General features: G+C 40.0%; 1 protein-coding gene across 1 annotated transcript in view; it reads right to left on the bottom strand.

Annotated features, from left to right (window-relative positions):
* Positions 1 to 18,050, bottom strand: part of B3GLCT (beta 3-glucosyltransferase) — a 114,860-nt gene that overhangs the window by 20,750 nt on the left and 76,060 nt on the right. Inside the window, exons 10-11 of the mRNA XM_081214686.1 lie at positions 7,676 to 7,789; positions 5,222 to 5,321 (exon numbers count right to left, since the gene is read on the bottom strand). Of these exons, the coding sequence (XP_081070812.1) occupies positions 5,222 to 5,321; positions 7,676 to 7,789 (214 nt within the window). The remainder of the gene's footprint in view (positions 1 to 5,221; positions 5,322 to 7,675; positions 7,790 to 18,050) is intronic.

Here is an 18,050-nt window from a genome sequence, read left to right as displayed (position 1 = left end):
ACAAGTGCAGTGCTCAGAGTCTACAAGTTGACTGATCAGGTTTATATCTGCCTAAAGGTCAAGGGCTCTGATAATGGTGACAGTTTCTAAGTGGCCAGAAAGTGTTTGAAAACCACCCTATTTTTGACACAGAAGTTAAACATTCTAGCCTCCTAGTTTGGAATCAGTATTCAGGAAGTCATCTAATGAATACCTCTGGAGGGGAAAGCAAGGAAGGGTGTGGACACCTAGTAAATCACCATTCGGTCATGGAGAAACAAAGATCTCTAAGGAAATTGCAGCCTTTGCTTGGTAAAAAGCCCCCTAAAAGCTCAAAGCCCCTTCTAGCAAATGCGTGAAGAAATGAGAAGTATTTCCCTTCTTCCTGCATATTGTAAAATTATTAAACCATAAACCCTCAATTTCTGAGGTTAAAATAACTAGGATTTAACATCTCATCTGGGTTTCTTTTCCTAGTAACATTTACCGTTTCTGTACTTGCAAGATCATATTAAATAAAGCTGAAGAAGCATAAACTGAGCCTGACAACTATTACATACTTCATATTTGGTAAAAACTGGAAATGTGGCTAAAGCTGGCAGATCTCCAGTTCAATCCAAGGGAATTGGCTACCAAACCAGGAAAAGAACTTCATTTAACAATCTGTTACCATTTCAGGCAACCTGAGGCACAGAAATGAATAGGAACATTATGGAAATGTTCAAGTGCAATCAAAATTGTATTAATACATTTTAGTGTTCTATCATCCTCACTCAATTTCTCTCTATATATATATATACACACACACACATATACACACACACATATCTGTATTATGCCCCTTCCCCCCAAACACACCAATGTGTATATTCTAAGAACAGTGAAAAGTCAGCCACCTCAGAAACTACCACTGACACAAGTTTCTTAAAAAGTTAACAACCTATTATATGTCCCAACCATTCTGCTCCTCAGTATTTCGCCGAGATAAATGAAAGCAGATGACTATACAAAGACACGTACACAAAGGTTCACAGCAGCCTTAATTATAACCCAGAACTATGAACAGTGACACAGTGCTTGTATCTAAGCTAACACCCACTTTCCAATTTTATCGACTGACCCAATAACATTCTTTATAGCAATTTTTCCCTTCAATACAGGATGGAGCCCAGGATCCTTTACTGCATTTATTTATTATTCACTTTATTCTCCTTTAATCTGGAACAGTTCCTCAGCTTTTTGTCTTTCATGACATTGGTATTTTAAAATAATAAATGCCCCCACACACCCCTTTTTAATAGATTGATCCTCATCTTGGGTTCGTCTGATGTCTCCTCATAATAAAGGCAAGGTTACGCACTCCCAGGTGCAGTATTATATAAGTGATGTTGCCTGGCATGTGGTGTCCACCTGTCCTCCAATGGGAGCATCTATTTTGATCACACGGTGCTGCCCGGTGTCTCCCCTGGACACTTACAATTTTCCCTTTGCTATTTCTCAGTCTCCAGGCAGACACTTTAACAACCAGCAAATATCCTGGTCCTCATCCAAATTCACCCCAAGTTTAGCATCCGTTAATGATTCTTGCCTGAATCCATCTTTACTATGATGGTTACAAAGAGATGACTTTTCCAGCTCCATCATCACTCCACATTTATCAGTCAGAACCCCTCGTTAACCTGCTAGCTAGAGCCCACCTGTTACGGACTGAATTATGCCCCCAACCAAAATATTCATATATTGAAGCCTTAATCCGGGATGTGACCGTATTTGGAGATGGGGGTCTATAAGGAGGTAATTAAGGTTAAATTAGGTCATAACGGTAGGACCCTGCCGTGACAGAATTAGTGTCTTTATAAGAAGAGACACCAGAGGGCGCTCTCTCCATGGCACACAAAGAAGAGGTCACGTGAGCACACACCAGGCCGGCGGCCACCTCCACACCAGAAGATGCCTCCGAAACCTCCCATGCCAGCACCTTGATCTTGGACTTTTCCAGCCTCCAAAACTGTGAGAAATAAATTTGTGTTGTTTAAGCCACCCAGTCTGTGATATTTTGTTATGGTGCCTGATCTGCCTCATTTACTTACTTATCTATTTATTTCTTTATTATAAGCATGAACTCCCTGATTCCTAATTTTAATGGTTGATAATCCATTATCGTCCTTAATCACACTGATGCTCTTGTCCCAGATTCTGCCAAAGAGAACCTTTCCAAGCTCACTTCTGTGTCCTCTTGACATGCACTTTTCTTTCTTTTTTTCCTAAGCACTTCCTTACTCTCTGGTATAAAAAAGAATGTTCCAAATATCTTCTTGTATCTTCCTTGCCTCAGCCTTAAAATCAGTGATTTCTCTGAGACTGGTGCCTTTTAGTAGGAAAGGAGCAATATCAGTTCTGGTCATTAGTTGCTCAGGGCTACGGGGGTATCTTTACTTCTGGTCTTTAGTGGGAAGGACTAGGAAGGTGTATGTGTGTGCGTACATGCACGCACACACACACACACACACTTGAGCAATCATGAGTCTCACAGAAATTATGAATTCTTGCAGATTTCTCCACTTCCAATCTTCCAGCCCTACCTTAGCCCTCTTCCTTGACCTGACCCGTCCCATATCCTCCCACACTGAGCACCATGGTTCCCAACCAACACTGTTACCACTTACTCACCTACTCAGCCCTACAGTGTACGTAAAATACCTTCAGAGTTGCTTCACCCACACGGCGACTGAAAACTCAGGAGCTGTCTGACTTCCCCGCCTCCTCCCACCCCTGACTGAAGGTGTGTCTCTAAATCCTGTCTTTATTTGCATTAGTTATACTCTCCCTAGTGTGATTATGTTTTCATTTGAAATGCAGTTGGGTTCATTTGTTTGAGCTTTCTCCTCATCCTTGTTGATTTTTCTCCTCCTTACAGATTTATTTTATTTTTCAATAGGTAAAATATTAGCATGCTTCCCAAAGTCAAAACTAAACTAAGAGGTAAACTCAGCGAAGGGTCACACACACACCCCACTCCATCTACCCGATCCTCCCATCCACCCGTTTGGAAACTACTTCATGGTTTTCCGGCTTATCTGTCCATTTGTCTTTTGTACAGGTAAGTCTACATGGGTATGTTTTATTTCCCTGTCTTTCTTCCATACAGGAAAGCTAACTAAATACATTCTTGTGCACTTGGCTTTTTCCATGTAATGGTATCTTCTGGAAATCACTCAATACAATTTGATTTTTTTTTTTTAAGAACCAAAATTTTGGTTCATTAGTTTGATCCCCTGCTTTTTTGACCTCTACCTCATTATTTCTGCATTTATCTTCATTATGATTTTCTTCCTTGTTTTGGGGGGGTTGACTTGGTGATTCTTTTCCTAACTTGTTGAGCTGGGAATTGAATTTTTTTATCTTTATTGTTCCCATTGGCTTGGCAAACCTTATCCATCCCTTTATTATTAGCCTTTTTGAATGATTATGTATCTTTCATATAAAGCATAGAGTTAGGGTTTGTTTTATGAGCCAATGTGAAAAGTTTGTTCTTTTATTAGGGGATTTAAACCCATTCACATTTTGTGATATGACTGATGTTTGATTTCAACACTAAAATTATTTTAGGTTTGAATTATTATACATATTATACTATATGTACTGTGTTTCTTTATCTATTAACATTCTGGATATTAGAAAGTTTTCTTTTCCCGGTATTTATCTTCTATTTAACTTTTCATGTCTTACCATGCTTTTTTTCTTACTTGGTCAGTTTTATATCAGTATCCTTTGAATTCCATCCATTACCTGTACAATAGGCCATGATCTTATCCTACTGTCCCTTTTCCTTTTTTTTTTTAAGTTGAAAACTTTCTACTTTGTCAGAACATATAACATTTACATACTGTTATTTACCCATGTCCCCACCCCTGTTGTGCTTTTAGTTCTACAAGTTAAATACATGAAATGCTCACCATCAGTCGTCTTACCCAAATTTCATCTTAGTTGCATGAACTTCTTTCCCTAATATCAATATATTCCTTAGGAAGGGCATGTGTGTACACTACTCCCTGAGTTTATGTACTGAGAACCTTTTCTGTAGCCTCAATACTGAAGAACATCTTAACTGCGTATAAAATCTGTGAGTCACAATTTCTTTGTTGAAAATGTTCCTCTACTGTTACCATATTTCTTATGTTATTTTGAGAAGTCTGACACCAGTCTAGTCTTCTTGGTCTTTAGATTATTTCATCATTTTGCCTAGAGACTCAGAGGACTTTATGATCAACATCTAACAGTTTTACTAGGATATGTGAAGAAGCTGATGATCCCAGGTCAGTTTTCCCTGGGACCTACTAGGCCCTTTCAAGATATAAATTAAGGTCTTCTTTTATTTCTGATAATTTACATATTATTTCTGTTCTTTTGATTTTCGTCCATCAGGGACTCCAATTATACATGTGTTAGATTTCATTGCTTCCTCCATTTCAAACACAGACGTTGTGAATTTTACTTTGTTGGGTGCTAGATGTTTTGTGTTTCTATAAATATTCTTGAGCTTTGTTCTTGGATGCAGGCCAGTTACTTAGAAACAGTTTGGTCTTTGGGGGTCTTGCTTTAGTATCTGTTAGGCACGACCAAAGCACTGCTTAGTCTAGGGTTAGCTATTTCCCACTATTAAAGCAAGACCCTTCTACAAACTCTACCCAATACCTGTGAATCAAGGGTTTTCCAGTCTGGCTGGTGGGAAGAGGTACCATACTCGGCCCTCTGAGAGTGGTGGGCACCGCTCCCTCAAATCAGTCTGGTTGGTTCTTTCTCCAGCCTCCAGGGGTCTCCTCATACATGTGCACTGACTAAACTCTACTGAACACTTAAGGGGCCCCTCCCCAGATCTGCTCTGTTCTCCTCCTGTGCAGCTCTCTCCTTTCCAGTGCTCTGTCCGGCACTCTAACGGCCTTGGTCTCACCAGACTCTCAGCATCATCACTTCAACTCAAGGGCCCAGCTGGATTCCACCTGGGTTCCCCTCCCTGAGCAGGGACGTGGAAACTCTCTACGACAGTTAGCTGGGGCAGTCATAGGACTCACCTCACACTTATTTCATATATTGTGTCCTTTTTGGGGGGTTGTTTCAGATGGGAGGGTAAATCCAGTCCCTGTTACTCCATCTTGGCTGGCAGCAGAAGTACCCATCACAGTTTCTGACTATGAATATATGTAGAATTTAAAGCCACCCTAGGACAGGAATGACTCCTTACCTTATTAATGTGTCATCATCCACAATGACTAACCATGCTATTTTGTCATAGCTGTGATTCAAAAATCTTTCCAAAATGGCAAATGTCTTTCCACAGTGACCTAGGAAAGGTGAGAAGAGAACTTACAATGCATTATTTTCCTTAAAATATATATAGTTCATTTGGAAACATTATTTTAAAGTGTTGTAAGTAAAAGTGTAAACACTGACATGCACCTTAAGAATTTGAAATTTTAAAAATTATCCTTTTCTAATTTCCACAGACATAGTGAACCAGGAAGAACATTAGAGATCATGAAGTCAAAGTCATTCATTTCGCACATGAGGGACTGAAGACCTAGAGAGGTGAGGGGAATTACACAAGGTCAAGTACAGGTAGGACCAGTATCTTCACGCCAGACATACAAGAAAGTTGTGAGCCTCGAAGAAATTACAGGAGCCTGGCATCTTTCCTTAGATCTACTTACCTGAAGGGAAATATCAGAACCTCAAGCATCACAACCTTAGGGAGACAATGGTGCAAAAGTACAATAGTACACCTTCAATTACTTATTTTGCAAATATTTGCTATTAAGTTTCTAATATGCCAGACATGGTGGCCAGTTCTTGCATGTCACTAAAGATACAGTACTGAGTAAGACAGAGGCACAGTCCCTTAGATGCCAACAGATATCAAAGCTTTAATGGAAAATGCTGGGGCCAGGGTAGCAATGAAATGCTTGGGAAGAGAAGTCAAGAAAAAAGAATAAGCCCCTCTTTTCAACAAAGTATTTGGTGACACAATAGAGAACAAACCACTTGATTTAACCTTTATTTTCCTTATTCTTCATCTCTTTATGTATTTTTAACCATTATAGTATGTATTTTTGAAAGCCACCTCAAATTCCTTTTGGATAAAGTAGAATATAAATATGAGCAATAATAAGGTCAGACTAAAAATAAATTAAGAAATCAAGTAAGGAATGCATCAACTAATAAATTATTATTATAGTCAAAGTCTAAAAAGCAAGATTAGCAGAAACAAAAAAGAAAAAAGGAAATTCAAACAAAAATCATTTTTCCAAAACAGACTTAGTGATATGTTTACTAACCTTGTCAGAATAATCGATAACTACAGGAATGACATATCTGATCTACACTGTACTTTTATCAATCAAGGCATTATGAGCAACACTACCATAAAATAATCAAGATAAATTACTCTATAGAACAAGATAATCAACTTACTTTTTTTTTTTTTCCATAAAAGGGTTTGGAGAAACCAGAAAACTAAAGAAAAAACATGGCAGGAAAACTGGATAAAAATTAAGATGAACAGGGCTTCCCTGGTGGTGCAGTGGTTGAGAGTCTGCCTGCCGATGCAGGGGACGCGGGTTCGTGCCCCAGTCCGGGAAGATCCCACATGCCGCGGAGCGGCTAGGCCCGTGAGCCATGGCCGCTGAGCCTGCGCATCTGGAGCCTGTGCTCCATAACGGGAGAGGCCACAACAGTGAGAGGCCCACGTACCACAAAAAAAATAATAATAATAATAAATAAATAAATAAATAAATAAAGATGAACAAAGAGCATCTGAAGGTGAGGTGGCCAAATTTCTACTTCCATTTTTTTGAAATAAAAAATGTTCTGAATTAGAAAGCCTGCAATCTGAAGAGAAAAGCAGGTATACTTCCAACAATTTACTAATTAAAATATTAATATATATGGATACATATATGAGCTTATACTACATATAGCCCATGTAGAATGTGGTTAAGTGCTACTCAGAAGTACAAGCAAAATGCATCCTAGACCGTAACAGACCATAAGGTTCAGAAGGATGGAAACTGTCAGCTTCATTCCTGCTTCCCTCAGTATCTACCAATGGCTGGCATGCAGCAGTTGAGTAACAGTCCTGGCTGGATAAATGGCTAAAATTAAATGAGGAGATGCTTTGTATGGAAGATGATAAATTAACTCTGGACACCCCATTATGGCCACAGTGAACTATGAAGGTACAAAGAAATCTATTATTAAACTCTATCATAACTGTCATATGCATAATTGTCATGTACATCAATCATATCAGTATGACTGAAAACTTGTAACCTTTGTTAGCACTAAAAGCAGGACTTAAACTGCAAGAATCTGTCCACATCCATGGGTAAAGATGTGAGGGAAGGAAAGAAAGAAACTTACAGGTGGCAAAAATTATACTATTTATAAAATATTTCATTTTTATCCTAATTTACTATATTTACAGAGTGGACATTTTGCTTTTTTTTTTTTTTTTTTTTTTTTTTTTGGTGGTGGGATGGTGGGTCGCCGCACAGCTTGCCAGATGTTAGTTCCCCAACTAGGGACTGAACCCGGGCCACGGCAGTGAAAGCACAGAGTCCAAACCTGGACTCTGGTGGACCGCCAAGGAATTCTCCAGAATGGACATTTTGAATAAGAGTCATCAGAACTAAGGACTCACCTCTCTCTGTATTAGGAATTCCCAGATCCACCGTCGGAACAGAACTGTCTGCGTAATCGCTGTAGTATTCGATGTGACCTGCCTGCCCCGCCCAAGTCTGCTTTACGATGGGGACTGAAAAAAGAGAGGGGACCGTCACTGGCACAGGCATCTAGGAAGGCTGGAATCTCAAAGCGGCGGGATAACCACCTATAAAGGAAGGGAAGCATTACTTGTTCTTCTTCAGGTGTCTCAAGCCTAAGAGCTTGCTTTCTACCCTGAGAAATGCCAACAGCACAGGAATAAAACCCTCTTCTTGAGGCATTTTCACATATACTCCAGAGCCGAGCACTTCTCATTGCTGGAGATAAATACACTGCCTCCATATAAGGGTAAATTTTCTAGTCTGATTATACTGTTGTGTTTACATTAATTTTAACTTTAATTTTGCTCTTTTCCCAATAGGCTGCTTCATTTAAAATTCACAACCGGACTTTTTTAAATGCTTTTGAGGGGGGGAAATATAATTACTCCTAAGGACTGGAATATTGTATGCGGTTGTAGCTGAGATGTAAACTTGCCTCCCTCACAGCGGAGGGGGGACCTTTTCAAACTACGCATATCTCTGCCCGAAGATTCTTACAGGACCACCCAACCCTACAAAGGGCATGACCCTATACCTGAGAATCACTGCATATGACGGCTGATGTCACTGAGCTGCACTTTCGGAAAATGTGGAAAAATAAGATTGAGAAACGTTGCAGATTCTAAAACTCTATCATGGACAGATAAGTTCGTTTAATACAGTGAACACGAGCAGCAGAAAACTCTCCTGGTTTTCTGCATTTTAGGGCGAGATGCTCAAAGGTAGCTGTGCCTCCACACCTGACATACAGAAATCTGCTTGATCACTGTTTGATATTAATTCACTTGACCAACTATCCCAGTAATTATTTTCTTCTGTACTTTTTTTAAGTCACTATCTGCATCTCTAAATTTTAAGAAGGGGTTTCCACTGTTCTTTTTTTTTTTTTTTTTTTTCGCGGTACGCGGGCCTCTCACTGCTGTGGCCTCTCCCGTTGCGGAGCACAGGCTCTGGACGTGCAGGCTCAGTGGCCATGGCTCGCGTGTCCAGCCGCTCCGCGGCATGTGGGATCTTCCCGGACCGGAGCACGGACCCGTGTCCCCTGCATCGGCAGGCGGACTCTCAACCACTGCGCCACCAGGGAAGCCCTCCACTGTTATTTTAATAGAAAAGATCATCCTATCTAGATTTTATATTCTGTTGATTTAAGGATCTCGACTCTGATGAACCAGATCATCCCTTATCTTTCCCTTTCTCCCAATCTACATAAACATCAATGATATGCAAAAGCTACCCACGCAACGCCACATTTAAGTGTCTAGCTATGTTAGTCAGCAAACTGGGAGAGAAACTCAGACAGCCCTTACATAGAAAATACAAAAGTGCACCATTTTATAGAGCCATTATTGACCAGCTTTTAAAAAAGAAAAAGACCGATGAGCTCTGGACGTTTGCTGTAGTCATCTCCAAATTGCGTATTTTAAGCCACTAAGTATTATTTTTATGCATTAAAATGCAATTCTTCTGCAATCATAAGAAGGCAGATATAAAGATTTCTCCATACCAGAATGGACAAAGACGCAGTAAATAATAGATAAGGTCGCTGAGGGGGGAAAAAAAAGAAAAAAGAAAAGAAATCCTTACGGTGTCCCAATTCCAGCACAACAAAAATCAACCTTGGCCCTGCAGTGGCAGTTTGCTTTGCATATAATAAGCAGGACTTACCCAGACAAGGCTCCCCGCAGCCTGCAGCCGCTAGGGGTCGCACTCTTGGGTAAAATGTCCTCCACTGCATAAGGGGAAGAAGCTGTGAGGAAAGGCCAAGAACTTCCCTGGGTCCCAGCACCGGGGTCCTGCAAATTCTGCTTGCACTTTCCTCAGCCTTTAGCCTTCAGATTCTGTTTGCTCTAAGAGCTTTAATAAACAGGACAGGCATTTCTCCTCAATTCTCTAATTGGAATGAAGTTAAAATCAAGTGTGAGTTAGCTCTTCACTACACCTAACTACTTGCTTCCAGTTTCTGTTTGAAACAGATGAAACAGAAATGTCACTGAAGGTAAGAATTACTGTTAGACTCAGTGCCCAACACCCCGCACAGGGCCAGGGACATAGTAGGTGCTCAATAAATAGCAGACTGAGGACTGGGTTTTGTCAGAATTCCAACAAAAGGCCAGGGGCTCTTTTTGGAACTAGTTTAAAGGAAGGTTTTATTCTTATCAACGATTCATCCTTTCGTACAAGACTGGTACCACCATTACCAATCATTTGAAAATAGACAAACCATTTCAACACAGTAACGTGTTCTGAGACTCTAACGCCAAAAGCATCCAGCAGTGTATCATGTCCCCTTATCACTGTAACACCTGTGCATTTGTAAAGTAAGGCTCTCCTACAACAGCAGGTGAAGACTATTTGCAACCAGAGTTGATTCAAAATTACTTCAAAATTGAGTAAATTCAAAATTTACTCAAAATTGCTTAAAATTGAATTCATTCTATTATTTATAATATATTTCATATTGTACTGAGGCACTAGATTCCTAAACTAAAGATACTAAACTTGGAGAAAATACTTCAATATAGTTATGTGATCTGCTATCCCATTTTCAATACAGAGAAGCATACTTTCTCCCACATAATAAAACAACAGTGAATGCCTCTTTCCAGAATGTTTGCCACAAGATAATTTAAAATTGGGGCAAAGTAAAAACTGTACTATTTAAAAAAAAACCTCTGCCCAGATGGCATGTCTTGCACATGGCTTTAAAGCCAGGAAGCAGGAGATGCATCTCCCTACGAGGCACAGAACACACTTTTATTCCCAGTGAACTGACACGCAAAACTGACTACAAGTGAAAATGAACTGACACTTGAGCCCTGTACAAAATCTACCACGCAATCAATTGTGCATGATGATTTTGATTTAAGGAGTCTGCTGTTTTCAATTAACAAACGGACCTTTTGTCTCAGTATGACCACAAAGGAAAGCCCTGGTTTCTCTTCTCTTCTCAGGGAGGGACTCAGCGACAGCACCAAGCGTGTGCTCTGATTCCTGGGTTTAGAGATGAGGCGTCTGGAAGACGGAAGAGCCCCCCTCCTGGCTGACCTAACACAGCAGTTCAGGGCAGTCGGGCCCGTCTTCATCTGCGCAGCAGCCAGGGGAGAACAAAACCCTCCTTAATAATTCATGCACCCACTTCATCTAACACGGGGTGTGGCCTGCTAGCTGGCTGCATTTTCATTCAAACCCTCATGTTTTCAGTGAGCAGACTGCACCATGGTACCTCCCAAAGGGAACACGGCTACCACACACTCTTCAGAGTAAGTGTGCTCAGACCTAGAGAGAAGATCACTACGGTGAAGAGAGCAAACATGGTTTTGTTAATTCTGAAAGGAGTAAAGTGTTTATTTTTAGGAGCTCACGAAGCTGTGAAAAGGAACTAAAGGCTGAGCAAATGGCAATTTAACCTCTTTAACAAGAGGGAGACCGCAGGAGGAGAAACACCTCAACCCACCGCGAACAGAAACGGTGGCCACGAGGTATCTGAGACCCGCGTGGGAACCGCGTGGCAGAAGAACACAGAGAAAATTCGTAACATTCACTGACAGCTCACGTCACACAAGGAAAAACACATAACCCAAGAGGAAGTGATCAGGAGGAACGTTAAACTCCAGAGATCGTTTCCTTGCTTAAACATAACTTCACATGCTGTGGCAGTTCATCACTTTATGTAAGACCTTCAAAGTTTCTTTAAAACCCTACCAACTGCTTGCATGTCGGCCAGCACTGCTGTTCCAATGCTGTCAATATGTATTTCTTTCTTAAGCCAAAAGATAGAGTATATTTTTGCTAACTGTGTCCTAAGTTGCTTTATTTCATCTAAATCAGAATCAAGACACAAGCAGTTATCTAAACACTTGTTTCACTGTTGGGCAAAAAAAAAAATTACAAGATGTAAAATCATTTTTTCTAATTTTGGGACTTGGCTTTATTATCAATTTTTCCAAATGAGTTCAATGTATATGTTCCCTTGCCTTGACTACAGCCTTAAACAGAATGTTCCATCCCTCACCCTCGTCCCTGGAGGAGCCAGGAGTAGGGGCCATGGCTAGGGTCCACCTAGGCTCGGAACCCAGGGCAGCGCACACACAGTGACAGCCTGCCTCCGGAGAAGTCACTGACTGTGTAGCCGGCTCTCAACTGCTCACAGATAAATACAGTCTTGTCTGTGTTTATTTTTTCCTTCACTGTCATTTGGTTTTTGTAACTTCAAGTGTTTCTACCAGAGTGCACACAGAAAGAAAAAAGAAAACAAAACCGCCCAGTCCGTGTATTCTGCTTGACTAAAGCAGTAATATGCGAGGACAAGATGGGAATCTGAATTCCCAGCTCAATGTATATTTTAAATCATCTGCGGGTTTGAATTCCTGGCGATCCCCTCCTGCTACTGAAAATAAAAAGCCTCCTGCCACAGCTTCTGGCCATGTCAAAACTGACCCTGAGCACAGCAGAGCATCAACATAGCTATCAAATACTATTTATCAAGCATTAGATTTATAATACATCCACAGAAAGCACAGCACAGCTCTCTGTGGCAGAAAGAACTGGGGATTTGGAGCCAGAAACCCTGAGCCCCAGGTCCCCTGCTCAGTCTACAAGATGCCAAGCTATTTGTGTCTCAACCCAAAGGCAGCTTTCTCTATGATATCAAGTGAATAAAAATAATGACCACATCGCAAGGAACTGTCAACATGAAATCAGATGATAGAATACATGTGAAAAACACACCAGAAAATGTAAAAAAATATTAGCAGTCAGAAGCAGCTACCGTGTTGTTGTCACTGAAACTAAAATGATTACTGGATAATTCTCTGGGCCAACTGGTGACTGGACTAGGTTTCCAAAACGAGGAGCAGAACCCTGGCCTGGGCAGGTTTCACTTCCATCAAGCAAAATGGACATCAGAGCCCCTAAAATCCTGCTGCCTAGACTATCTTTTCAAACAAACAGGTCCAAGTTTAAAAATGGCTGGTCACAGCAACTCGGCTGTGACATCCTCAGAATTCCTCTGAGGTCTCAGGCTGCAGTGATCTCAGGCTGCAGTGATCCCAGATGCAAATTAAGAGCTGGTTTTGGGAGGCTTGGTTTTAATGCTCCTAACAGGCTTTGAAGATTTTATCATTTTTAAAGACCTTTGACTCAAAATTCAAATACAAAAGCATTTGATAGATATCTGAAAGGGTTATCACAACCTTATGCAAGGTTAAGAAAGCAATAAACTAGATTATTATAAATGGCTACATTAAAATCAGCAAACGTTTTTTTTTTCATTTCTGTAGAACATGAAAACTACAACAGGGATGGTCCCTAATTTTACTGCTTTACTGTCAACTTGAAAAATGTGTTTCTAAAGAGAAAATACTACCACCCCCATCCCTAACATTGATATCGTACTCCAAATGCAGCTTCAAAATCAAATAAATCAATTTGAGCACTTCTGCTTGCTCTTTAAAAAAAAAAAAAGCAGGGCCTCCCTGGTGGCGCAGTGGTTGAGAGTCCGCCTGCCGATGCAGGGGATACGGGTTCGTGCCCCGGTCTGGGAGGATCCCATATGCCGCGGAGCGGCTGGGCCCGTGAGCCATGGCCGCTGGGCCTGCGCATCCGGAGCCTGTGCTCCGCAACGGGAGAGGCCACAACAGTGAGAGGCCCGCATACCGCAAAAAGAAAAAAAAAAAAAAAAAAAAAAAAGCAGCTAGTTCATGTCCCTTGACACTTTTTTTTAAACATCTTTATTGGAGTATAATTGCTTTACTATGGTGTGTTAGTTTCTGCTGTATAACAAAGTGAATCAGCTATACATATACATTTACCCCATATCCCCTCCCTCTTGCATCTCCCTCCCACCCTCCCTATCCCACCCCTCTAGGTGGTCACAAAGCACCCAGCTGATCTCCCTGTGCTATGCGGCTGCTTCCCACTAGCTATTTTACATTTGGTAGTGTATATACATCTGTGCCACTCTCTCACTTCATCCCAGCTTAACTTCCCCGTCCCCTTGTCCTCAAGTCCATTCTCTACATCTGCATCTTTATTCCTGTCCTGCTCCTAGGTTCTTCAGAACTTTTTTTTTTAGAGTCCATATATATGTGTTAGCATATGGTATTTGTTTTCCTTTTTCTGACTTATTTCACTCTGTATGACAGTCTCTAGGTCCATCCACCTCACTACAAATAACTCCATTTCGTTTCTTTTTATGGCTGAGTAATATTCCATTGTATATATGTGCCACATCTTCTTTATCCATTCATCTGTTGACGGACACTTAGATTGCTTCCATGTCCTGGCTATTGTAAATAGTGCTGCAATGAACATTGTGGTACATGACTCTTTTTAAATTATGGTTTTCTCAGGGAATATGCCAGGTAGTGGGATTGCGGGATTGTACGGTAGTTCTATGTTTGGTTTTTTAAGGAACTTCCATACCGTTCTCCATAGTGGCTGTATCAATTTACATTCCCACCAACAGTGCAAGAGGGTTCCCTTTTCTCCACACACGCTCCAGCATTTATTGTTCGTAGATTTTTTGATGATGCCCATTCTGACTGGTTTGAGGTGATACCTCACTGTAGTTTTGATTTGCATTTCTCTAATGATTAGTGACGTTGAGCATCCTCTCATGTGTTTGTTGGCAATCTGTATATGTTCTTTGGAGAAATGTCTGTTTAGACCTTCTGCCCATTTTTGGATTGGGTTGTTTTTTTGGTATTGAGCTGCATGAGCTACTTGTAGAGATTACTCCTTTGTCAGCTGTTTCATTTGCAAATATATTCTCCCATTCTGAGGGTTGTCTTTTCGTCTTGTTTATGGTTTCCTTTGCTGTGCAAAAGCTTTTAAGTTTCATTAGGTCCCATTTGTTTATTTTTGTTTTTATTTCCATTTCTCTAGGAGGTGGGTCAAAAAGGATCTTGATGTGATTGATGTCATAGAGTGTTCTGCCTATGTTTTTCTCTAAGAGTTTTATAGTGTCTAGCCTTACATTTAAGTCTTTAATCCATTTTGAGTTTTTTTTTGTGTATGGTGTTAGGGAGTGTTCTAATTTCATTCTTTTACATGTAGCTCTCCAGTTATCCCAACACCACTTACTGAAGAGGCTCTTTTCTCCATTGTATATGCTTGCCTCCTTTATCAAAGATAAGGTGACCATATGCACGTGGGTTTATCTCTGGGCTTTCTATCCTGTTCCATTCATCTATATTTCTGTTTTTGTGCCAGTACCATACTGTCTTGATTACTGTAGCTTTGCAATATAGTCTGAAGTCCAGGAACCTGATTCCTGCAGCTCCGTTTTTCTTTCTCAAGATTGCTTTGGCTATGCGGGGTCTTTTGTGTTTCCATAAAATTTGTGAAATTTTTTGTTCTAGTTCTGTGAAAAATGCCAGTGGTAGTTTGATAGGGATTGCACTGAATCTGTAGATTGCTTTGGGTACTATAGTCATTTTCACAATGTTGATTCTTCTAATCCAAGAACATGGTATATCTCTCCATCTGTTTGTATCATCTTTAATTTCTTCATCAGTGTCTTAACAGTTTTCTGCATACAGGTCTTTTGTCTCCTTAGGTAGGTTTATTCCTAGGTATTTTACTCTTTTTGTTGCAATGGTAAATGGGAGTGTTTCCTTAATTTCTCTTTCAGATTTTTCATCATTAGTGTATAGGAATGCAAGAGATTTCTGTGCATTAATTTTGTATCCTGCTACTCTACCAAATTCATTGATTAGCTCTAGTAGTTTTCTGGTAGCATCTTTAGGATTCTCTACGTATAGTATCACGTCATCTGCAAACAGTGACAGTTTTACTTCTTCTTTTCTGATTTGGATTCCTTTAACTTCTTTTTCTTCTCTGATTGCTGTGGCTAAAACTTCCAAAACTATGTTGAATAAGAGTGCTGAGAGGGGCAACCTGTCTTGTTCCTGATCTTGGTGGAAACAGTTTCACTTTTTCACCATTGAGAATGATGTTCGCTGTGGGCTTGTCATAAATGGCCTCTATTACGTTGAGGTAAGTTCCCTCTATGCCTACTTTCTGGAGGATTTTTATAAATGGGTGTTGAATTTTGTCAAAAGCTTTTTCTGCATCTACTGAGATGATCATATGGTTTTTCTCCCTCAATTTATTAATATGGTTTATCACACTGATTGATTTGCATATATTGAAGAATCCTTGCATTCCTGGGATAAATCCCACTTGATCGTGGTGTGTGATCCTTTTAATGTGCTGTTGGATTCTGTTTGCTAGTATCTTGTTGAGGATTTTTGCATCTATGTTCATCAGTGCTATTGGCCTGTAGTTTTTTTTTGTGACATCTCTGTCTGGTTTTGTTATCAGGGTAATGATGGCCTCATAGAACGCGTTTGGGAGTGTTCCTCCCTCTGCTATGTTTTGGAAGAGTTTGAGAAGAATCGGTGTTAGCTCTTCTCTAAACGTTTGACAGAATTTGCCTGTGAAGCCATCTGGTCCTGGGCTTTTGTTTGTTGGAAGACTTTTAATCACAGTTTCAATTTCAGTGCTTGTGATTGGTCTGTTTATATTTTCTTTTTCTTCCTGGTTCAGTCTTAGAAGGTTGTGCTTTTCTGAGAATTTGTCCATTTCTTCTAGGTTGTCCATTTTATTGGCATAGTTGCTTGTAGTAATTTCTCATGATCCTTTGTATTTCTGCAGTGCCTTCACACTTTTTTAATGAAAGGTATCTGTCAAAAATCATCCTACACTGCCAGTGCAGGGGACACGGGTTCAACCCCTGGTCCGGGAAGATCCCACACAATGTGGAGCAACTAAGCCCATGCACCACAATTACTGAGCCTGTGCTCTAGAGCCCTCGAGCCACAACTAATCAGCCTGCACGCTGCAACTACTGAGCCCACGTGCCACAACTGCTGGAGCCCGCATGCTCTAGGGCTCCCATGCTGCAACTACTGAGCCCGCATACTGCAACTACTGAAGTCCGCATGCCTAGAGCCCGTGCTCCACAAGAGAAGCCACTGCAATGAGAAGCCTGCGTGCCATGACAAATAGTAGCCCCCCTCGCAGCAACTAGAGAAAGCCCACACACAGCAACAGACTCAAAACGCAGCCAAATATATATATAAATAAATAAAAGAAACTTAAAAAAAATTCATCCTACAGAGCTCTTACAGATTATGAAAAAATCAAAAGAATATTAAATCTAGGCTAAATTTATGATAAATGAAATTTTAAGTGCTATATTGATTTTTGATAGTATTTTAGGACTCATATAATGAATGCATATGTTTATTTAGGCTGATTTAATAGGACTTAGAATTTATCATGCCTATTTTAGGTAACCATGAAGGTTTATAGTAAATGTACTTTTAAGACAGTGTTGAGTATAACAAGATTTGAATTTATGTCAGTGTCTTAAACAACACTTTAATCCCAAATTATAATTTTCTTTTATTTGGAAAATATGTTCCCCTTTAAAATATAATTTGTAAATATATTATCACATAAATTATATAAATGAACTCCCCACATAGCTCTAATCCCACAAAAAAAGACAGCTGGTTTAGAAATCTCTCCTCTATAAATATCATACTCTTGGTGAAATTGAGTCTGTTCATGGAAAAACATTAAAATATGTGCTAAAATTAGAAAATGCAAAAGACTGTCTAACCTTCAATTTCAGAAAAGTGCTGCTTGAAATAAGGTGAAAAAGATAAATTATGTATTTATATTTAAGGTAGGCTTTTAAAAAATAGTATCATAACAACTTAGTAGAATTCTGAAATGACACCAACAATTTGAATAAAAACAACATTCATCTATCAATACATGCAGGATTTCCTTAAGAATTTCCTAAAATAAGGAAATAAGGATTTCCTTATTTTACATTTGGTAGTGTATATACATCTGTGCCACTCTCTCACTTCATCCCAGCTTAACTTCCCCGTCCCCTTGTCCTCAAGTCCATTCTCTACATCTGCATCTTTATTCCTGTCCTGCTCCTAGGTTCTTCAGAACTTTTTTTTTTAGAGTCCATATATATGTGTTAGCATATGGTATTTGTTTTCCTTTTTCTGACTTATTTCACTCTGTATGACAGTCTCTAGGTCCATCCACCTCACTACAAATAACTCCATTTCGTTTCTTTTTATGGCTGAGTAATATTCCATTGTATATATGTGCCACATCTTCTTTATCCATTCATCTGTTGACGGACACTTAGATTGCTTCCATGTCCTGGCTATTGTAAATAGTGCTGCAATGAACATTGTGGTACATGACTCTTTTTAA

The sequence above is a fragment of the Mesoplodon bidens genome (assembly GCF_964165515.1).
Source record: "Mesoplodon bidens genome assembly, chromosome: 17".
NCBI lineage: Eukaryota > Metazoa > Chordata > Mammalia > Artiodactyla > Ziphiidae > Mesoplodon > Mesoplodon bidens.
The sequence above is the reverse complement of the archived record's forward strand: the minus strand, read 5'-3'. Positions and strand labels throughout refer to the sequence as shown.